Source organism: Perca flavescens, chromosome 15 (genome assembly GCF_004354835.1).
Source record: "Perca flavescens isolate YP-PL-M2 chromosome 15, PFLA_1.0, whole genome shotgun sequence".
Classification (NCBI taxonomy): domain Eukaryota; kingdom Metazoa; phylum Chordata; class Actinopteri; order Perciformes; family Percidae; genus Perca; species Perca flavescens.
In genome coordinates, this window is record NC_041345.1 from 24,197,675 (window position 1) to 24,221,923 (window position 24,249).

General features: G+C 41.1%; 1 protein-coding gene across 7 annotated transcripts in view; it reads right to left on the bottom strand.

Annotated features, from left to right (window-relative positions):
* Nucleotides 1–24,249, bottom strand: part of caskin1 (CASK interacting protein 1) — a 149,905-nt gene that overhangs the window by 60,502 nt on the left and 65,154 nt on the right. For all 7 annotated transcript variants that reach the window (XM_028598506.1, XM_028598503.1, XM_028598500.1 and 4 more), the window contains exons 2-4: nucleotides 19,323–19,374; nucleotides 4,934–5,031; nucleotides 4,523–4,668 (exon numbers count right to left, since the gene is read on the bottom strand). In XM_028598506.1, the coding sequence (XP_028454307.1) occupies nucleotides 4,523–4,668; nucleotides 4,934–5,031; nucleotides 19,323–19,374 (296 nt within the window). The remainder of the gene's footprint in view (nucleotides 1–4,522; nucleotides 4,669–4,933; nucleotides 5,032–19,322; nucleotides 19,375–24,249) is intronic.

Here is a 24,249-nt window from a genome sequence, read left to right on the forward strand (position 1 = left end):
TAAATCAATTTCAATCCTTAAAAATAGGACCCCCAGCTGAACCGAGCTGAGGAAACGCCATCATGAGTGAGGAAACACCAGAGGCATGACACTTAAAAAGCAAAAGATACTTAAATATATACTATAGAATATAAACTGTAGATTGTAAAAAAAAATCCATAAAATACAGATACATAAATAAGTAGAATAAAAACTAATAAAAAAAAGTTATAAAACTAACTATAACAAATTACATATAAATAAAAAATTTAAATAAAAAATTGACCGTAAGTAGATAGATGAAGAAAATGAATTAAATAAGTTGTTTATTAAAAGGGAGGTTTTAAGTTTGCCTTTAAAAACATCAACACACTCTGCAACCAACATGACATACAAATGCCACACAGAAATGCCCCAGACGGCCTGCAGATTTCAGATTTGAACCCACTGCCTTCTTGCTGTCAGGCAGCAGTGCTCCCTCCCACATACAAAGAAATTGCAAGGATAAAAAAAAAGCACAATTATGCAATGCATTCACAAACACAAGCAGTCCCAAAGACACACGCATTACACAAAACACACGTGCTTGCTCAGAAAACGGGTCACGCCCTGTTAAAAATCCAAAGCACTACAGATGTCCTCAGAAATGACGGGCTGGGCAGACAAACACATCAGCAGGGGGACACATTAATACTCTGTTTATTTCCATCTAAGTGCCTTTAAACATCATTGTATGATAAATCAGAACGTTGATTCAATGTGTAATATGTGTGCTTACCACAATGAGGTAATGAGTCAGAGATGGATGGAGTTGTAGTTGTAGTTTTTAGTCCCTAATTTAGTTAGGGGGTTGTATTAATTCTGTTTCCCCGTCGAGATCTGTTCCCCCCCTACCTAAACCTGAATCTTTTTTCAGTAATACAATTGCATAACAAGCCTTGAAACGATCCAGACAGTTCTGTTAATCAACTAAGTGTTTAATTGGCTAATCATTTCAGTTGGACTTGTAGGCCTATGTATTGTTGGGTAGTGTAATTTATAATAAAACATCATATTTCATAAACTACATGTGTTTTGTGTGCATAAAATCTTAATTTGCAAAGTATCTACTAACGAAAACTGTCAGGTTAATGTAGTGGAGTAAAAAGTACAATATTTCTCTCTGAAATGTAGCAGAGTAGACGTAGAAAGTGGCATGAGAAGAAAAGACTCAAGTAAAGTACAACTACCTCAAAGTACTTGAGTAAATGTACTTAGTTACATTCCACCACTGCCGCAGGGTGACGGCGGGTTGCGTTTCTCCAAAAGTTGAATCGGTCTCAACTTTTCGCCGCAACCCGCTATGTTTGTTTTTCCCCTCTCCCCCCTGCGGCACCCCCCGCCGCAGCCTAAACACACTCCCCCCATTCAAAATGAAAGGAAAGACCTGTAATTTCGCCGGACCGTCTGAGGACCGCAGCAGCTTGTGTGAATGCAGCCTTAAAAAGAACCCATCCCTGTAGGCCTGGCAGCATGTCCCTGTATAACGCCCTCAAGTAAAAGGACAAGCTTGGTTAAAGTGGTAAAAGACTAAGAGGGATAATTCCCCACCAGAGGGATACGTGCATTGTGCTTTCTAATGCACCTTAAAAATGGAACAAATTAGGAGAAAAGACAAAAATTAGATTCCCTCGTCTCAGATAAAAAAGAAAAAAACACTGTCTCGCCATACTTGTTAAAGTAAATACCTCTCCAATCTTGTCTGTGCCTTGCTGGATGTTAAATGATTCATGTTTTTAATCTGTGGTCTGTTTCGGGTTTTGTAATATTTGATTTGTTTGCCCTTGCACACTGGGAGCACCCTGTATAAATCATGGTTATTTAATCAAACAGAAGCAGTGGTTCTTCAGTGTTGGAGCCTGTGGATGCTGAGAGTCGCTCTCCTCCAGGGTATGTCTGCTGCTGTAGTCTGCTATATTTCATTGTTGTTGCTTCGGCAAGCCTGCAGCAGCACTGCAGCGTTTCCCCTCATAGTTTTTTTTCTCAGCTGGAAAAGCCTCTGTATTCACCTTGTTTCGTTTTGTTTCCCAACTCGTCTTTCTTACATAGTCTTTTTTAATTTTTTTTATAAACATTTTTGACACAGCAAAAACAGCCACTACGTATATGGCAGGGACCATTGCATTCACTAGATAAAAAACAAGACATAAGTTATGAACGTAAAGGCACAGACACACAGAGCCGACGGCCTGTTGTGTTGGCCTCCGTGTTGGTCCAAAAAGTGCCTCGAAACACACCGAAGCAACAAGATGTAATACGTCTCTATAAAAGCAGGCGGCGCTAATCTGTATTGTTGCCCAAAAAATTAAAACCGGCAGCTGATTGGACGAACACGTCACATGGGTCTTGTTTCGCCGGAAATTCAAAGCCAGACTGTCATGGCGGCTCGTTCAGAATACAATCTCATATTGTACTAAAATAGTTCACTGAAACGTGTTTCTGAAAACATTTTAAGCGAGAAATAGGCCGTGCAGTTGCTGAATCTGTCTTCATTTCAGATCAACAAAGGTCAGTTTAAAAAATTTTCGTCAGATTTTGAGAGCCTCTAGTCACGCTCATTCCGCTCCCCGTTTCCAGGTTAGCACTCTATCAATCAGATGGGTCGTTTGAGTCCGACTGCCGGCAGTGCCCGCCCTGCCAATTATACATGTCAAATTGGCCAAAATGAAGGACGACAGCCCCTCGGATGGATGACGGCACGGAACACACCGAACAGACTCGAGTCACTGACCTCGCCAGACTGTCCGATGCCCGATTATCATCTCTGTGTGTCCGGGCCTTAAGAGTAAATTTAAAGGCAACCTGATTCCAGATCTAGGGCTGTAGTACTTGAGACGTTTTCTATTGTCTCAGACTTGTCTTGGACTCGTTGGTATTTGGACTTGAACTTGTCTCGGACTCGGCCATTGGACTCGCCAAATATTCTAGAGTATATTCTAGAGTCCGGCACTATAAACTTTTTTTCTAAAGTAACTTCCTCTTTCAAAACAACACCCTTGATGAAGTGTGCTTGTTCAGAAAACAGGTATTAGTTTAATTCAAAATCCATCGAGAACGGACATTGACATTGGTCCTTGCTATAGGCCTGGCTGTGTCATATACCTCAATCAACAGGCATCTATCAGTTTCATTTTGGCCACAGACAGTCAGCGAGCACTTTGTACTCTGGATTCTTCAGGACAAGTAATAAGTTCAAGACTGGGAATGTTTTTTAGTGACACCTGTATTGCTTGTTATTTGTTACATTTTCCATCGGTAGTCCAGAATGTTCTTGTTACACCAGAACAAAAAGACCCAACATCTAATATGTAAAGTTGCACTTCAGCTTTATGTGACTTAGGCCTAAGTGAAACTGTTAATTGTACTTAAAGTAATGTGGCCTAATTTGAGCCTTTCTTTTTCGGTCTTGACTGTCTCTCATTTGGACTCAACCTTTCTCTTGACTTGGACTCAACCTTTCTCTTGACTTGGACTCAAACTTTTTTGGACTCGGTCTCGACTAGTCCTGGTCTTGTCTTGGACTTGACTACAGCCCTGTCCACATCTATGAATCTTGTATTTGTGCAGCGATTCTTTTTCAAAGCAGACATTTTGACTTGTCACAACAGGTAAAACACAGGTGTACCTAATAACACTGATGCAAAGTAAGTGAAAACACCTGCATGGGTGGATTACAGCTGTGTAGGGGCTTTAAGAATGGAGATATCATCCTCCTATATAGTAGCTACATTACGTAGCTAAAGTACCTAGCGACGAAAAACGGGGAAGGTGGAATGGTGAAGTAAAAAAAAAAAGGGGCACTTCACTCTTATTATCAGGCTACATGTATGTTCAACTTGCAATAACTGTACAATAAGAGCTACATTAGCATTCATTTGGAGTCATGTCTGTGGCCAACTGATGAATGTCCAATTTTCCCTCTTATTTAGCTCTGTTTTTGGTCTCTGCCAACTCCTGAGGGAAGTATTGCTTATTTTAGCTAGTTGCTAACTGTGTTTATCTGCTGTTTGGTGCTGGGCAGGTAGTGTAGGCTACAGTGGGGGGTTTAGATACTTTTTTAGCTGAAAACAGCCATCAGAGCAGTAAGAGTGAACTACAACAGTTAGATTATGGACCAGAAAACCCAAACAATGAACTGAAAGACACAGCTCTGTAAAACCGCGAGCAACAGAAGAGTTGGGTAATAATTCTGCGAGGGTCTGTCACTGCTTAAGGCCCCTTTCACATTCCATTATAAACATTTGATTATAGTTGCTATAAAGGTGCCAACAATCTCTACTAACAATAAATCATTTTAGCTTCCGCCCATTTTACTATTTCAGAACAATAGGATGCTGCATTACATATGAGTTATGACAGATGGCTTGTTTGTGACTCATGTGTGGTTAGTAAACAGGGAAATCAGCTAATGATCATCTGATCTGGGTGGCAAAAAAAAAACCTTTGTGTTCTTCCCTGAAGCTCCACTTTGATCTCTGTTTTTGGAAGAACTGCCATCACTCACCACGTCGTAGTGGCCGTGCTGTGCTGCCAGGTGGAGAGGAATCTGTCCTTCATCTGATTGGCCGTTGACAGATGAACCGGATTTCAGCAGCATCTTCATAGGCTCCGCCTTCCCTTGCCACGCTGCATAGTGCAGCGGCCGCATACCTGCGCACACAGAAACACACAGTATGAACACACCAAGAACACCGAGATTTATATTATTATTGATCAGTGAGGATTTAAGTCTGTGTGCGTGTGTGTGTGAGTGTCTCAGAGTGTGTGGATGCAGAAATGAGTATCTGATTATTGTGCAGATCAATTACCCAGCAGTAAATTACCCTGCCACTATACTCACATTATTATCAAAGACACAAACGACAGCTGAGCCTGTGTGTGCAGAGGTGTGTGTGTGTGTGTATTTCTCCCTCACCTTTCTGGTCTCTGATGTCGACAGCAGCCTGTGACTCCAGCAGCAGAGTGATAAGCTCCAGGTTCCCATTGAGCGCCGCATGATGCAGCGGAGAAAACCTATAGTACACACACACACACACACACACACACAGACCCACACAGACACACACAGGTCGGTGATAATGGCAAAGCTTAGCATGACAAATAGATTTAATAGCAGAGGATTAGAAGCTAAGGGAGAGATGGGATGGTGGGAGATGGAAAATAATGCACAAGAGGAAGGGTATTATATTATGTAAAGAATACAGTGTGTGTGTGTGTGTGTGTGTGTGTGTGTGTGTGTGTGTGTGTGTGTGTGTGTGTGTGAGAGAGAGAGAGAGAGAGAGAGAGAGAGAGAGAGAGAGAGAGAGAGAGAGAGAGAGAGAGAGAGAGAGAGAGTGCATTGATGTGTGTTGCCAAGTTTACATGTCAACCTTGATGGATAAGCATGAGAAAAGGTATAAGGAGAAAGCATCACATAGCCAGGCGAATATACGTTAATGCACGCAAAGACACACATAAAATCCTTTTCTTAGTCTTGCTAATACACACCTATCTGACTCATATCAACAGTGACATGTGTCACCTTCCTCCTCTCTACGACTCTCTGCTGTTTGCCTTCACAGACAGCTTTATGAGGGTTTCGACCTCAGAGTGATGACCTATATTGCTAAGGTGGCGAGTTAGGTTTGCGGCCCGTCACAGTGGCTCAGTGGTTAGCAGTACTGCCTCACAGCAGGCGGGTACCACTGAGTACTGGGTTACTGGCATTTTCTCCCTGTGGGTTTCCTCCGGGAGCTCCGGTTTTCTCCCACCATAAAATGAACCGTGGCATTACAAATGGTGTTGGTCCCTGGGCGCCGGAACATAGCTGCCGACTGCTCCTAATCAGTTGGGATTGGTTTAAAGCGGTCAGTAGAGGATAGGATGTGTTGTCAGCGGAGCCAGAGGACAAAAAGAAGGCCATTTAATTCTTAAGGCTGATTCAAGCGTCTGCGTCGAATCGACGGCGTACCCCCGCAGACCCCTCTGCGTCGCCGCGAAACCCCCCACCGAGCCCTCTTCCGTAGCTCAACGCGCATCTCCAAAAATGTGTAACTTTGCGTCGAGGCGACGCAGACCGCAAGGACTGTGATTGGTCAACTCGTCCTGTGTGTTGATAGTCGGTGTTTCAAGCAGCCTACTGTGGGGAGTAGCAACAAGCTAGTTCACTGACATCAGCTTTGCAAATAAACTCAGACAGATTTTGGTTACAATGACGGGGTTATCCGTTTGTAAAGTGTCTATATGTCAGTAACGTTTTGAAATTAGCACTTCGCCAGCAAGCAGTACTTTGTGGGCAGTTGTGCTGAAGTTTGCTTGCTAACATAACAAACTGGCTGGCAGACACCTCGCAAGTAACCTCAGACTTATCACCCCCTAGCGTTACGGCGGTGAAACGCACCGCGATGCAAAGTAACCCCGACACAGAACTCCAAAAGGGTTACGACGCCGTAGGAGCGACGCCGTAGGAGCGACGCCGTAGCTACGGCGTGGAGTTGACACAGAAGCATAAAATAGCCTTTACCTGCAGCCTGGCAGATTAGCGTGTAGCTTCTGAAACTTCAAATGCGAGAGTAAAGGGAAACCCTGTTGAAATCCTAGACATAACGATAATATTAAGTTTCCCCGGGGTTGTGGTTATGACATTAATGGATACAATACAAATAACAAAACATCAGAAAAGAACCATGCAGATTGTTTAATATCGTCAAACAGATACACGCCGGTCTTCATCTATTCTAAATGACTAGAGCCTGAAATGGAATCTGCTCTAACATTTTCTCCATAAGAACTCATCTGAGATGTCTAGTTTTTTATTATGTGCATTGTGAGATATCTCCTCTTTGCTCTGACCTTGACTCATGTTTGTAGCACATTCATTTCCTGGCTCACCGTATCCTCTTGTAACCAGCCTTGAACAACCTCCCAGTTTCCATTGACATCTTTCTTATCTACCTTACGTCAATACTCGCTCAAGCCTGTCATTTGTCTGTTATACTGTACGCCCGTGTTTCATTAAACTTCAGAACATAATAAACTGAACCCTGCTTTGTGTCACTTTGTTCCCCGAGCGCTCGTCACTGCTTTCAGAATCAACTCACATGGGTCAAGCCACTAGATTAGAAATAAGAGGACACAAACCACAGAAAAAAGTATGATCTGCACAGAAAAAAGTATGATCTGATTGTTGTAGAAACAGGAACCCAAGACTGTAACTAGGAGTCAACCAATAGCTAAAATTCAATTTTATTTATAGTATCAAATCATAACAATAGTTATCTCAAGACACTTTACAGATAGAGTAGGTCTAGACCACACTCTATAATTTACAAAGACCCAACAATTCCAGTAATTCCCCCAAGATCAAGCATTTAGTGCGACAGTGGCAAGGAAAAACATCCTTTTAGGGAGAAACCTTGGACAGACCCAGGCTCTAAAAGACCGAGACATAGAGTCAAAAAAAATAAATATAAGTGTTTGAAGCTTTATGGTGTCTTTCTTTGTTAACTTTTCAAACTAACAACAGAAGAGCCTAAGTGGGGTTACAGGTTATGTTAAAAAAAATATTTCCCCACTGTATGGAAGCTGGTCTTGGATGCTACTATATCAGAGAGTAGGCTAACGTTAGCGACTCAGTTCTGTCTTCATTTGCACTCCAGCCAAGCCCCCAGCCAAACTTGTTTAGCGTTACGTTAGCCACACACATTAGTCAGTCCTCATCCTAAAAACCTTTTTTAATCATACTATTAAAATACAAACAATACAGTATACATCTAACCTCTGTCTTCTTAGTCCAATAATCTAAACAGCTAAAAATGAAAAAGGGTCTGATCTAGTGTAACGCTTCACTGCAGTCCCTCAGTTTTCTTTGCACAAAATCACGTATGTTGAGGTACCTATTTAAGACTTTTTTTATGAGATTCTTATTTTAAAACTATCTAACTGGAAACAGTAAGGCAGAGAGAGTGTTTTTAACCAAGCTAACTGCTTGGCAGCTAACATAAGACTGATGTCATGTTTTAACCATTAAATACCTCCATTAACGTTTCATTAGATGCTTATAGAAAGCGTTTTAAGCCTGGAACCAAACCAACCAACAACACGATGAATTGTGGCCATAAAACAATTGATTCGGATCAAAATAACATTTTGAAAACTGCAAAAAAAAAGGTACAAGACTGTGAACAGAAATTATCATAGACTTCAATGGTAGGAGCTTGCTATAGCCGTTCGCGGGGTTTGCAGGTGGTAAACATTTCCATGGTAACAGCTAGCTCCACCAATCAGAGACGTCACTGTTACGCTTAGGATTGTGGGTAGTGTAGTATTTTTTCCATGACAGCGAATACCTTGGATACGGTAGTTTAGATATACTGGCAAATAATCAAAATCCTTATGAAGAATGGATTGGATTTTTACTTTCAGAACAACGCTGTTAAGCTCTAAAAGTGTATCCTTATGTGGTGTGTGAGAAAAGTGTGTGTAAAAAAATAAAATATATATATACACAGTACAGGCCAAAGGTTTGGACACACCTTCTCATTCAATGCATTTCCTTTATTTTCATGACTATTTACATTGTAGATTCTCACTGAAGGCATCAAAACTATGAATGAACACATATGGAATTATGTACTTAACAAAAAGGTGTGAAATAACTGAAAACATGTCTTATATTTTAGATTCCTCAAAGTAGCCACCCTTTGCTTTTTTTGATAGCGCTGCAAACCCTTGGTGTTCTCTCAATGAGCTTCATGAGGTAGTCACCTGAAATGGTTTTCAATTCACAGGTGTGCTTTGTCAGGGTTAATTAGTGGAATTTTTTCCCTTATTAATAAAAAAGCAAAGGGTGGCTACTTTGAAGAATCTAAAATATAAGACATGTTTTCAGTTATTTCACACTTTTTTGTTAAGTACATAATTCCATATGTGTTCATTCATAGTTTTGATGCCTTCAGTGAGAATCTACAATGTAAATAAAAATGCATTGAATGAGAAGGTGTGTCCAAACTTTTGGCCTGTACTATATATATATATATATATATATATATATATATATATATATATATATATATATATATATATATAGGGAACAGTAAATTGGACTAGCATTAAATTAAGGGGGAGGGATTCACTGGAGTGTAGCTACTTTAGTTTCTGGTATAGCCCTCAACTCAGTTTTGCTCTTTTGTGTTTGGACACTGAATGTTCTGTAACCATGGAGATGGTGCTAGCTTTACAGTATGACTGTCAGCCTTTCTTTTAATACATCCACTGTGTCAGCTTGAAAGCTACTCAATCTCTATTTTATGTGTGTATTTTGTTTGTTTGTGTGTGTGTGTGTGTGTGTGTGTGTGTGTGTGTGTGTGTGTGTGTGTGTGTGTGTGTGTGTGTGTGTGTGGAGCAGTATACCAAAGAGTGACCTGCTCTAGTTTATTCACCCCATATCACCCATCGCTCCTTTCCTCTTCTCCTCCTTCTCTCTGCCTGCACTTTGGACTGTAGCCTTATTTTCCTCTCCTCTTTTCTAAACCTCCACTACCTCCTCTCCCTGTTATCTTCCCGATATACTTTTCTTCATCACCTTGACTCTTTAGAATTTCACTATGGCAACTACAGCTACTAAATTGAGCCACTCAGAATGGACCTGCAGTGAACTGGGACCAACAAGTTGGGAACCACTGGCCGAATTACTGTGTACTTAATGTACAACCTTGAAACGTTTGAAATGTTTTATTAGGGAAAAAAGTCATATTAGTGCAATACTGTTGATACAACTGTTTACTATTTATTCACTTTACTTATATTTTTTTATTGGTTGTTTATCTGTCTTTTTTTCTTAGTTTTTTGCAATATCCCTTGCTGCTACAACATTGTGAAGTTCCCCGTTGTGGGATTACGGTAATAAAAGATATTGAATCTCAAAATCTTGAACCTATAACGGGCCAAAATATGGGGGGAGCATTCCTATTGTAGCCTGGTATTCATGTACTGTTGGAGTCAACCTTGGAAAAAGAAATGGAACTGAATTGTGATCGAACCTTAAAATAAAATATGAAGTGAAGGTGTCAGCATGTTGAACCATCTTAGCACAACAAACACTGAGGCGGACGGAGGAGCGTTCTCTCTGCGCATGTTCCATCACCCACTATTGTATCTCCATGACGACTGTGTCTTCTTCTCCTCGCTTGCCCCTCCAGGGTAAAACAGGGATAGCGTTACACAATGCTGCACTGGGCAGAGTAAAACGGCACTGTGTGTGTGTGTGTGTCAGTGAGGGTGCATGTATCGGGGAGGGAAACCCTTCCTATTGCCAAGTAGTAAAACCTGCCATGCAACATTTATACCCTCTTCTCCTTTTCTCCTCCACACATCCGCCTCTCCTCTCTCTCTCTGTCCAATTTCCTCCATATCTCCATACCACTTCAGCCTTCAACTACTTCCCTCCGCAGCTCCGTCCTCTTTATCTTCCTGTACTTCCTCTCCGGTCTCTTCCATTATGCCTCCTTCCATCTCTACTTCTCCGCCACATTTCTTACCATCTACTGCTTCCAATACCTGATGCTGATCCCCAGCTCCATGTCTAACCCTGTCTCTCTTCCGTTTCCCTCTAACTAAACACTATAATGGTACGTAACCAGTGGTGGAATGTAACCAAGTGCATTTACTCAAGTACTGTACTTTAGAACAAATTTGAGGTACTTGTACTTTACTTGAGTGTTCTCTTTTCATGCCACGTTCTACTATGTATGGTGTAGTGGAATTCTATTACTGCATTTAACCCATCCTAAGTATTAGGTGCAGTGGGCAGCTATAAATACAGCATCCAGGGAGCAACTTGGGGTTCAGTGTCTTGCTCTAGGACACTCGGACATGTTGATTTGACGTGGGATTGATCCGCCAACGTTGTGGTTACGACCACTCTACCTCTGAGCCACATATGAATCTGACAGTTTTAGTTACTTTACAAATTAAGATTTTTGCACACCAAACACATGTAGTTTATAAAATATGATGTTTTGTTACAAATTAAACTACCCAAAAATATACAGGCATACAAGTCCAGCTGAAATGATTAGCCGATTAAACACTTTTGATTAACAGTACTTAAAGGTCCCATGGCATAAAAATTTCAAAAAATGTTAACGTTAATATGAATTCCCCTAGCCTGCCTATGGTCCCCCAGTGGCTAGAAATGGCGATAGGTGTAAACCGAGCCCTGGGAATCCTGCTCTGCCTTTGAGAAAATGAAAGCTCAGAAGGGCCAATCTGGAATCGTCCCTTTGTGATGTCATAAGGGGAAAGGTTACCTCCCCTTTCTCTGCCCAGAGCATTTGGCCATGAGAAAGAGAGAGACATCATGACTTCCAAACAAGCGAAGCATGGCAGTTGGTTAAGGCCACACCCCCACCCTCCACCTTGCCCCCCCTCTCCTCCTCAATAGCATTTAAATCTACAGACACAGAAACGGCACATCCTAAGGAAAGCTCATTGTGGGACTGGCTCTAGTGGCTGTAATTCTGCACCAAGGCTGAATTTCGTGAAAGAGACTTCAGATACAGTATTAGGGGACCACTAAGGTCTATATAAAAGCATCCAAAAAGCAGCATGTCATAGGACCTTTAAGTAAAAGTACTAATACCAAACTGTAAACATACTCTGTTACAAGTAAAAGTCCTGCATTGAAAATGTTACTGAAGCAAAAGTATGTAATTATCATCAGGAAAATATACTTGAAGTATTAAAAGTAAAAGCACTCAATGAAGAAAAATTGTATGTTTTAAGGTCAAGTGTAAGCATGGCAAGCCACAGTAAACCCAAACTTACTAAAACCTCACTGCACTACTGTCTCTGCACCACCATCTTATGTATCTCCATATCAGAAACCAAACTCTGTTTCTTATCTTGCTTTTTTCCAATTCCTCTCACCAGCTGCGTCTGTTTGTTTATCTCTGTTACTCATCTCTGTCTCTCTTATGATCCTCTTGAAGTCTGCATGTCTTGCATAGATATCTCCGACTAGCTTGATAAATTTTTAGCACGCGCGCGCATACACACACACACACACACACACACACACACACACACACACACACACACACACACACACACACACACACACACACACACACACACACACACACACACACACACACACACACACACACACACACACATTCATTTTATGCCGTTTTATTGCTGCACAATCACCCCCTTAAACAAGCTTTACACTGGTCTTCTTCAACTGTCGCATGCAGGCGCACACGCGCACACACACACACACACACACACACACACACACACACACACACACACACACACACACACACACACACACACACACACACACACACACACACAAACAAACACATAATCACTTCATGCCGTTTTATTGCTGCACAATCACCCCTTAAACAAGCTTTACACTGGTCTTCTTCAACTGTCGCATGCAGGCGCATGCAGGCCCACACACACACACACACACACACACACACACACAGCTTGACCCATTTTCAGTAATGAGGGACTTTTATGCCTCCTGTGCCTTCCCAAGACCCACCGCTCCAACAATTGCACACTGGACAGGGAAGGAAAGAAGACAATGACTACTGCTCTTCTGTCCCTTCTGTTGCTGTGTCCTCTCCTGTGTGCATACAGTATGTGTCCACACTATCCTGGCTCATATATCATGTTGTCTTGTCTTGTGTCTTTGTTCTTTGCTAATCAGTGCCTGTCACTCTGCTGGTGTGTCTGTGTGTCCAGGTTTTTATCTGGCCATAAAACACACACACACACACACAAACAAAGGCACACACAAACACAAACAATTCCACTGATCCCAGATCATCTAAGAAGGAGTTGTGCATTTTCTGTTAGAAGACAATATCTCTGGCTCTGACATCAGTGTAAAAAATGCCCTGGAGGTGTGTTAATGCAGGCAAGTGTTCATTTAGCATTCACTTAACAAGGTGACAATCTATTCTAAATCTATTCTAAGACCTCACGGCCATATTGTCAACAAACTATTTTGTAAGTGTAAAGATGACTCACTTCATTTTATTTCACCTTTGTTTTTACAGGCATTAAGACATTAAGACTTATTTACAATGGCGGCTTGACAAGTGGCATAGCCCCATACATTAGAAATGCATACAGTTTAAAAATGACATAAAATACAAATTGAAATACTACACAGAAAACAGTAAACACTTATAACGAGATAAGTGCACAGGTACATGGATGAGTAAGAGAAACCATTCAAATATTTAGCTGGAAATTATTATGTAGAGAAGTAACTGCATATGTCTGTGAACAAGGACGATATGATAATTTTGAAGGATGAAATGGAAATTAGTTTGTCCAGTTTGAGAATCTTTTGCAGAGCATTCCAGTCGCGAGCAGCAGCAGATTGAAAAGATGCGAGACCAGAGGCAGAGTTGGTTTTGGGAATGCTTAATTGAAGATGAAGTGAGGACCAGGTATTGTATGTGACAGACTCTGGCTGCAGCAGGTGACCTAAGTCAGGAGGTGATCGGCCAAGACGGGTCTTGTAAATGAAAGTGAACCAGTGAAACTTACGGCGAATGTGAAGGGAGGGCCAGTTGACAGATGAATATCAATGTCTTGCAAGGAACCCTGTATATAGTGTCACCATAATCTAACATGGGTAGAATTGGTGAAAGTGGAGCGGTTTCTGTAAGGGAAACCGAGTTTGGCCTTGACCTTAGATTGCAGCTTTGATATGTGGATGGAGAAAGAAAGTGAAGTTTCCAACCAGATGCCCAAGTATTTATATGCAGTGACTTGTTCAAGGATAGCCCCCTTGCAGGTGGTAATGTTAACGGCGGGAGAAGGCGTAGTACCCTTAGGATAAACTCACATGACTTAAGTTTTGGAGGTATTGAGAGTAAAGGTGTTGAAATTAATCAAATAATCGATGCATTGAATCGTGGACATGGACAATGCTGCATCGATAATCGGCCGGGCCATAATCGTTTATTTCTGTTTACAATTTAAAGTATGCCTAACAACCTTTCTGTTTACATATTCTGTTATGTTTTGCACATTCAGGAAGGGCCATGTGCTCAGTGCTGTAGTTTTATGTATCCAATTTATTAGAGCACTGCAGAATGTTTTGTTTTTGAAGCTTGAAAAGCTATGAATTAAATATCCTATTTAATAGTAAAAATGTATTTGACGCATCGAGATATCGAATCAAATTGAATCGCTGACATGGTAATCGTAATCTAATCGAATGGGGAGATCAGTGAAGATTCACACCTCTAATTGAGAGTGAGTTAGAGTTGGCGAAAGACTGCTGTAGTTGGTCATCATCACATACCCTTCACCATACCTAGAGATTGGCATGGTTTTATTTCAGTTAGCCTAATAGCTGGTTTGATTTGCATTGAGAGATGATTTTGTGGAAAGTACCCCATGCCAATCTCTAGGTATGGTGAAGGGTATGTGATGATGTGGGGCTATTTTAATTCCAAAGGCCAAGGGAACTTTATCAGGATGCATAGTATCCTGGATCCATGAAATAACTGGCCTTTAAAAATAAAAATCTGCCTGCCTCTATGGGAATTTAAGATAGGGGTGTGTATACTTATGCCCCCTGTATTTTAAGGAAGAACATTTATTTATGTACGATACCTTATTCATGCACACTGAAAATTGGTGTCCTTAAAGGTTGTATTTTCCTCATTTTTTTAATTCAGGCATTAAGATCAATTTCCAAAAAGATGTTTTTTATTCCTCTTTTTAGTCAACTTTAGCATGGGTGTGTAAACTTATGCAAGCCACTGTATATGTGACAGACCCTCTCTATCTGCTCATTTCTACATCACTGTCTCCACTTTGCTGCTACTCTGTTTTTCTAATAGACCGAAAAACATAAAATAACGCTGACCAGCATTGGTTGGATTCCTGCTGTTTTTTGTTTTTTTTATGACGTGCAAACACCAGCTGATTGACACCACTTAGGAAAATCTGTTTTCCACACGCGCACACCCACAACACACACACACCAGATGAGGAAAGTCTGTGATAAAAGATGCCAATTAAGAGCTTTTTTTTTAACAAAGTGAGTTCATTACGAGTCTCCCGAGCGAATGCCAAGAAGAGTAAACAAATCTAAAATTAATTGTGCAGACTCATTAGCCATGTGCGCTCAGCATTAAACCAAAAAAATTTAACTTGATCCATGCACTTATTTATGACTTATTCACACACAGCCATTTTGGCATCAGCCAATAAGGAGCACTTAATACTGTGGGAGGAATTTAGGGGCAAAGAGGCAATAAGAGTAAACACACTAATTAGATTACACTGTTCAGTTTCACTTAGAGTGGCAAAGCAGCACTGAGAGGATGGCTTTTGATCTTGATCTTTACAGAAACCACTTCATTTAGCACGGTTTGCAGTCTTTGGGCTCAAATTTGATGACTCTTACAAGGGCTGACGCTGTGGTGAATCACGGTTGGAGCAATTAGCATTTCTACCGTGTGTTGTTTCCTGCTGCACTGTGCAGACAGGCGTTTATCATGGATGGAAAAAGTAAGGGGGCCAACACCAGCACATGGAAGAGCTGCAATGATACAGACTTAAAATTAATATTTTGTTTGTTTATGTCAAATTCCAGCCAAAATCTTTAAAGTGGGTAAAGGAATTTTCCTTCATTTCATTTTATGTATTTATTTATAAGGACAACGCACATTAACCAACATTTCTGTAAATGTGCCAGTGTTAGCCAGCCAGCACATTTTCAACTGTAGTCCTAATGGCCCTGACACAGCAACCCGATAATCGGCCGTCGGACAGTCTGGCGAGGTCAGTGACTCCAGTCTGTTCGGTGTGTTCCGTGCCTTCATTTTGGCTGACCTGCACTGCTGGGTCGGAGGGCGGGCAGTCGGACTCACCTGGAAATAACGAGCGGGACGAGTGACGAACGCCTCTCAAAATCTGACGAAAATCTTTTAAACTGACCTTTGTCAATCTGAAATGAAGACAGATTCAGGAACTGCATGGCCTATTTCTCGCTTAAAATGTTTTCAGAAACACGTTTCAGTGAACTATTTTCGTTAAATACGAGATCGTATATTTCGAACAAGCCGCCATTCCTATCGGCTGGAGAAGCCAGACCCACGTGACGCGTTGTCATTTCCGGTTTTCATTTTTTTTGTATTACGTCTCGCGCACATGCATAACATACGCTCAAGACGGCGTCGCTTCGGTGTGTTCCGAGGCACTTTTTGGACCTCGGGGAGCCGACTGCCTTTTCTGCCGACGGTCAGCCGTTGGGTTGGTGTGTCAGGGGCTTTAGACGTAGATGTTTTGAGACTAGAGCGATTCTACTTTTTTCAGGACAGTACAGTGGGTAAAGTAAACTGGCAAAGCAGCTGTAAACTACAGTGGATATGTGGCTCATAAGAACAGACTGTTTGAAGATGCTGCGCTTGAACATGAGGAGACTGAGAACACGGGAAGCGCAGGAACTTCCCCAGGGGACAAGAAACTTTTGAGAAACTCTGGAACAAAGCCTGGGTTTCCACCGCAGGAACCAGGGACCAAATATAGTCCCAGGTGTATATCTTTATGGGCTGTAGGAAGTTTGTTGAACATCACTGATCGGGTAACCACAGAGACCGCATCAACTGCAACGTGTGTACCGCCTTGTTCACAAAATAAGGAAGCACTGGGATGCGACTATTATCAATATGGGCGAGGGGTGGACATTACAAACAGGTGCAAACAGGTCAAGAGCAGTGGGGAAATTAAACTTTGATAATAGAGATAAATAACCATCAAACGCATGTCTCTTTTTCATTTGCTTATCAAATCAAACTCAAACATCAGAGTTAGGCAGCCGTGACTACAAAGAATAACATGATGACTCTGTGCCATTAGCTCTTCACGTACAGCATATAAACTGCATTTCAAACACGTCATGTTTTTTTTTTTTTAATCCACTGTCGGTCTAGTTTTTTTATTATCCGATGCGGTTGAAACGCAAACAGGAATGCTCCAAAAGAATGCTTTTTGTTTAGTTCCTGACTTTGGTTTCTCCAGGGCTGAGAGGTGCAACAGAGTTGTAGTGCAACTCAAACATCACAGCAGCAAGAGACTGTCCTCCCCCGAAGAAACGCCCCCCATAAATCGCTTGTTCAAGCAGCAATTACAACTCACATTTAGATTTATAGTGACAAGCCGCACGTAACAAAGTCAAGGTAATGAGGCATGTTGGGGGGGTGGAAATAAGATACAGGACTTCAATCAAGGAGACCGTGGTTCCTGTTCTGTTTGAAAATAAAAGTATACAGTGATTATTTTTTTTTCAACTTCACGTAACAAACGGAACAAAGTCACGTTCTGCGTCACATTCTGCGTCACGTGCATAACCAGAAGTTAAGTAACGTAACAGATGTACAGATTTCAAACTGCGACCATTACTTTCTTTGGTTAAGATATGACTATGGAGGGGTGCCCGGGTTGCCCACCTGGTGGGGCGTGCGCTCCTTACAGCAACGGCCGCAGGTTCGATTCCGACTTGCGGCCCTTTACTGCATGCCGTCCCCCCTCTCTCTCCCCTGTCCTGTCCCTTGAGCTGGACAATAATTCAATATGTAATAATGTAATTCAATCTTTCAATCTAATCATATTGTAGTGAAATCATATATCGTGACACACAATTACGTTGCCTAAAAAGATAATAACAAGCATATACTAACTCAATTTTCTCAGAAAATCCGTTGTGAAACATTTTAAGGGTATATCATTTGAAGAATTGCAGATTTGTTTTTTTATTGTGAAACTATCTTGGTGTTGATCATGATCATGTTCACAAATTTTGAGTTTTAATTTTCAAGGGAGCCCTTTCAATTGTCATGTTAGATTTGCACAATGTTATTTTTCTGCATGCATGTAAACATAGTCAGTACGTATATAGCTGGAATTCTTTTCTCTCTATGATTTCACTTAAAACTGTTTACCACATTACTGATGACTATTGATTGATTGATTGATTGATTGATTATTTATCTAAAAAATATTTTGTGAAACCTTTTATTTGTCACACGTATTGCAGCAGACTATACTGTATATTCTCAGAAATGATTTGACAAGGTGAACCTGTTGTGTTTCTGCTTCCCATTCTGTCTAGCCTGGTTGACACCAGACCCTTCTCAGTTGTAACTGAGAGTGGGTCTTGGCAAGGTTCCTCCACAGCCCATTTCCAAAGGGGTGTCACCAATGGACGCCACTCAAATGCCTCTGGGCGCAGTTGGATAGTCCTTCGACCAACGGGTTGCTGCGCGTCGGTGGCTGTCACGTTGAATATAAACAAAAAGCTGCTTTCCGTCGCTGCGCAATCGTCATCGTGAAAAGCCCGCCTCAACGGTTATGATTGGTGCCTCGATTTGGAAAAATTGGAAATGGGCTACATTGGCCAGACTGACTTGCAGAGCAAATCTCAAATTTGCCGGAAGTTTGTCAGGGTTTTCCCAGGCTATACTCTGTCTGCAATTAGTGGGCAAGTTTGTGTGCAGGGTCTCAAACCTTAAGGGGAGAGAATAGCTCTGTCTGTATCTCTAAATGCTCTCTGTCACACACACACACACACACACACACAAAAAAAACCAGGCTGAGGACCACAAATCTCCATTTGACATTTTGTCTGTTTGAAGCAGTAAGTCAGGAACAATCCTCTCTACTTAATTCTCTGTCTTTGTCACACACACATAAACACGTCATTCTAGTCAGAACTTTAGCTGGGTGGTGGTATCTGGGCTAATCCTTCCACTTTGAATACTACAGGAGCACAACTAACACTGTCACGGTATCACAGCGTTTATATGAACGGGACCATGGGGAAGAGTGGGAGAGGATGGATGTTAAAAAGGGGCAGACACTCTTGACATTTGTTAACAATGGAAACCTTGAGGCACCTCTCACAGACAAGACGCTCTTTAGCAGCCAGCGTTACCAGGTTTATTTCTTTTCTTCAATTTGTGTACTTTATTATATTATTATTTCAATTATTAATCAGTAAATATGTGTCTGCTTTTATTCCTGGTCAATATGTTTATATGTTACAAAATATGTATTACATATTTTATTTTGATCTATATTCTGTAATAAGGGCGAAGGGGGTTTGTTGTGATTCTCGCAAAAAAACAATAAAACTTTTTTTTTTTTTTAAAAGGAGGAGGGGAGTGAGTGGGAATGGCAGAATAAGGAGTGTAATAATGGAGAGAGTAAGGGGGGAGAAAACGAGCGGAGAGACAGATGAGATGTACATGGAGGGAGGAGTAAGGGAGATGACTCACCCATCTGTATCCTGGAAGTTGACATTCACTTTCTTTGCAGATCCGAGGAGCTCTGAAACACAAATAAAGTGGAACATTAATGGATTTTTGCAGCATGTAAGTGATATTAATAGCCGGTCGATGCCTTTTTATGATACAACACAGCAATATAAGTGTTATATTTAATGTTTATGTTTACAGCATCATTGTGCTATATGGGACGAGTATTTTTTTTATTCAATCTTCAAGCTGAAAAAAGAAGCATTTTTCACTTCTCCCTTATTTATTTCACCCAGAATAAAACATTTCATTTATTATGGGTCATATTGTTTTCATATTTCCTCGCCTAGGAAAGAATGCCCTTTCCTGGAGTTCAGGCCCCCACGGTGATAATATCTGTCTCTCATTATGAATATTTACATTATTCAGAGCATGCCTGCTACTTTGTGTGGTTACGCGTGGAGTGAGGTAGTGTGAATGCAGAATTCACTTCATTCAATCAAAACCTACCCATATACATATCATAAAAACATCCAAAATGTGCAACTAGCTTACTGGATATGTGTAACCATTTTTTAAATGATATAGCGTGCAAAATTAGCAAAATAGCAGACAGAATTAGCTATATGTCATTGAAGCTATCAAACAAAGTGCTAAAAAGCTATGTAAGTTAAAGTGAAAGTGTTGCATACAACAGTTTAGTTACTTCAGTGCATCACTTTGGCCTAATGTTGTGGCCTTCTGAGTAGGGGTGGGACAAAATAGTAATATCATTGTTGGTGGGCTTGGTAGGGTTAAGGTTAGGAGGTTCATCATAAATCCACCGGAGTTTAAAATGCCAACATAAAGAAAGCCAAAGGTAACAATTAGGGGTGTGCAAAACGTTCGTATCGTGATTAAAGCGCTACAAATTCAAAATCGATTCATAGAATTCCAAAAATCAATTCATATTTTTTTTTCTTTTTTTTCATTTTGTAATGGCGTGTACATTTTGTCCTGAAATTGTCAAATTCACACTGACGCCTGGGCACTTGTTATAATCGAAAGAAGAACGAGTGCAGCAGAAGTAGTTTAGTCTGCGCAAACGATGGCAAACCTCACAGAAAGAATTATTCAACCTGCTCCATCGTCTTCGAAGGCGAGAGTTTGGGCACATTTATTGTCTTTTATAACCTCGAGGGGAAGACAGAACTTGATAGGAATCATGCTACAGTATATGCAGGCTTTGCAAAGCGAAAGTTAAGTATTTTGGAAACACCACAAACTTGAGAACTCACATGGTACGGCAACACCCGGAGATTAACATTAAAGACGAGGACGAACAACAACCTAAAGTACCTAACATGTCAGTCAACCAACGCAATGCTCTAAACTCCCAACGAACTCTGAACGAAAAGCTCTTTTTATTAACAGTTTTTTTATACTTGAATTAAATCTAAAAAAAATGTCTACTGCAATCACATGGGAAAATTAACTACATTTACATACTGTAAATCGTTTTTTGAATCGAGAATTGCTTTTGAATCGAAAATCAATTTTTGAATCGAATCTTGAGCCTAAAAATCTTTATCGAATCGTGACATTTTCTGAATCGTGCACCCCAAGTAACAATCATCTGGCCGAAATGAGGGACATCCAGCGGAATTTCCGGAAATGAAAAGTTGTCAATACAGACTAAGGGCACTATGGCTCGACTCTGGAGATGGTCCATCTCAGGCGGGATTGAGCACATTTAAACTGGTAATGGAAACGCTAATCAGCACAGCATGGTTTGACTCGTCGCAGCCAAAACAGCCAATGTCACTGCTAGTGTAGGGGGATAAGGATCAGTTTGCTTTCTGTCTCACAGTGATGATGTCACGGATTCAGTCAGTCACTCTCTCCATCACAGCTCAGCAGGCAAGCTGTTGAACGGCTCGCTGCCAGAGCAATGTCACAGGTGAGGAAACTAACGGCAGGGTGGATCTGACACTGCTGATCAGACAAAAACTAATGACTCATGCTTATTAGTCCCTACATACAGCTTCTAGAGTAACTTATTTACAAGAATAAGTCAGAGAACAACCTTCTTTTACTTTCACCCACATTATTTTTCCATATTTTGCCCTTTGTTTCTATGTCTAACGTCAGCTGATGATCCAGAACGGAGCCACAGCCAAGATGAATCTGTACTCTTTCTTTCACTCTTTCCACAAAAACACACACACATACACACACACACACACACACACACACACACACACCCTCCAGGGCACAGGAAACAGGACAGTCCCTCTATTGTAGAGGAGACAGCTCCCAGCTCCCAGGAACATTGATTTCCTATTTCTGGCTGCTAAATGCAGGGATACTCTCTCTCTCTCTCTCTCTCTCTCTCTCTCTCTCTCTCTCTCTCTCTCTCTCTCTCTCTCACACACACACACACACTGAACTTTTATAGGCGCTATCTACATCCTGCGTGTTTGTGTGCTTGCTGTGAGAGAGGTATAACAGCGTGGGACCTGATGTGCATCCACTAACATGCCTTGCTGTAATACAAAGGCATGGTGAGGTTGCTGTCAACAGGAAGAAAAGTTCAAAGAGGTCAGAGAAACTGCCTTGAAACAAAACAAATGAGAGACAAGGACGAAACAAATTTTAAGATTTTGTGTATCACCGCTAAGCACCATACAATGACTGGCTTCTCTCCAAAAAAAATCCACAGGATTCCACATCTGTCCCGCGGCAGATAACCATGACCGTTTGACTCATAGACAGTTAAAGAAATGGACCAACAGATCCCGTTGCTCTGGACGGAGACCAGTGAAGGATATTAGAAGCACTTTTCTGGTGAGCGCTGAGCGTTACTGCGCAGCCTCCAACTGAGAGACGACGTAGATGTGACGTGAGCAACCTGTCTGAAAGTTGCAAGTCTTCTGGTAGCTGTGCCAAGAGAAATCTCAATCATTCCCAATTTTTCCAGAGACGGAGAGCGTAGGTATATGTAAGGAGATTACATAGGCACAGGCTAATTATTGCTAACTAAAATTCTAGTTAACATTAGTAATTAAACTTAAACAGCTAATGTAAGTCGAAACTGCCTGCGAGCTTCTCCTGTACTGTAATTTCTCTACTATGCGACAGAAAGTCGCGTGGTTATGACACAATCGTTAGCCTGTTTTTACAAAAAAGTCTGCTACGGAGCCATAACGTGAGGTACAAGGTAATGGAGCTTTTTATGCGAAGCTAACTGTTGCTACACCTACAAGCTTTCCGTTCTCGCACAACACATACAGTAATATATGCAGTTTACAATATAACAGATTGACCATTAAAATTCAACAATGGGTCCTTGATTGTAGACAGACGTAGACAAAAGCAGGTATGTCCTCTTTAGCTGCGGATGCAATGACAACTGTTGCGAAGTGGTGTCAACTCTAGCTAGCAAGCTATTTAAGCTAACATTAGCTCTATTAGTTGGTTGAAAACACTGCTTCCTGCTGACTTTTTCATTTTTCCAGCTGACTCATTTCAAAATGAGAGCCATGTGAAAGGGTCTTAAATATGCACTTGATGGCTACATACATGATATCATGCTAACAGACTGAGGCTAAAGCTACATGTCTAGGCAAAAAGTCAGCATCCTCACCAGTTGATGGTCCGTGTAGAAAACATAAAAATAAAGAAACGATTTATTGGAGTCTAAAATCACAGTAATAAGTAACACACGATTGGTCATTCATTATTAATAATGTAATGTTTCTTTCAGACAGCGACTACATAAGCAGGATGGTGAGTAAGGGCACTTATGCTGCAACATGCAATATTACAGTTATGCTGTATGAGCAGCCGTTCTTTCGTTCAAACCAACAAACAGTCCTGTGTTCAGGGGAAAGTAAATATGTTGATCACTCAACAGACAGACACACACACACACACACACACCTGGTTTATAAGGCAAACTAGGTGATAAATACCTAGTTAAAGTTTTGCTATTGCATGTGTCCATGCCCGTGTATATATATGTGTGTGTGCGTGTGTGTGTGTGTGTGTGTGTGTGTGCTCGGAGATGCTGGACGGCAACATTGTAGCAGACAGTCATAACAAACAGTGAAACCATGGTTATGATGAAGCCAGCCAGCTGAGAAACACACACCAACACTTAACACACATAGCAGCAGCCACATTGGATAGACACACACAAACACACAACCACACACACAGATACTGTGGGAACTCATAAATACATTCATGTCCAAATAAAAAAATGACACACGCGCTTAAATGCACTGATAAAGAGTACACACACGTTCAGAAACGCACATAAACCATTTGTCTCTCCCTTTCTACTTCATACACAGCTGCAGTAATGTTGAACACGGCACTGACCGCAAGCCTATTGGAGTCACTGTCAAAGCATCTGACAGCACCCATATGTATTTCTAGTCTTCTACCAGCCTAGACCTGCCTGCAGCAGGGACAGTATCTGCAGCGTAAAATGAAATATATGAAAATGATAAAGTACAGTCCAATACAAAAAGCTTCACCAGTTGACATCCATACATGTCAATATTCATTTTGGCTTCTAATTGTTTTGTGGAACTCTGAAAACAAACTTTCCCACAGAAGCAAAGCTTCTCTGAAAATGCTGGAGGCGAGCAATCTTTAAAAAACTTAGAACTAAAAATGTGTTCTCATAAAGTCAATTAAAATGGTTAAACCCTAGGGGATTTCGAAAGGCTTTTCTCTGTGTGTGTAAGTCAGGATGTTAGCATACTGCCTTCGGTGATAAAATAAAGCAAAAAATATATACAGACTGAAAGCAGAGGGTTAAGACTGAGCTAGATCAAATACAGCAAATTATCGATTTGGGCTTCAGGATGGAATAAAATAATAACAGCAACCGACACAAGTATGTTGAAACATGCAATACGTTCGATATGAAATGTTTTGAATATCATGGAATATAAAA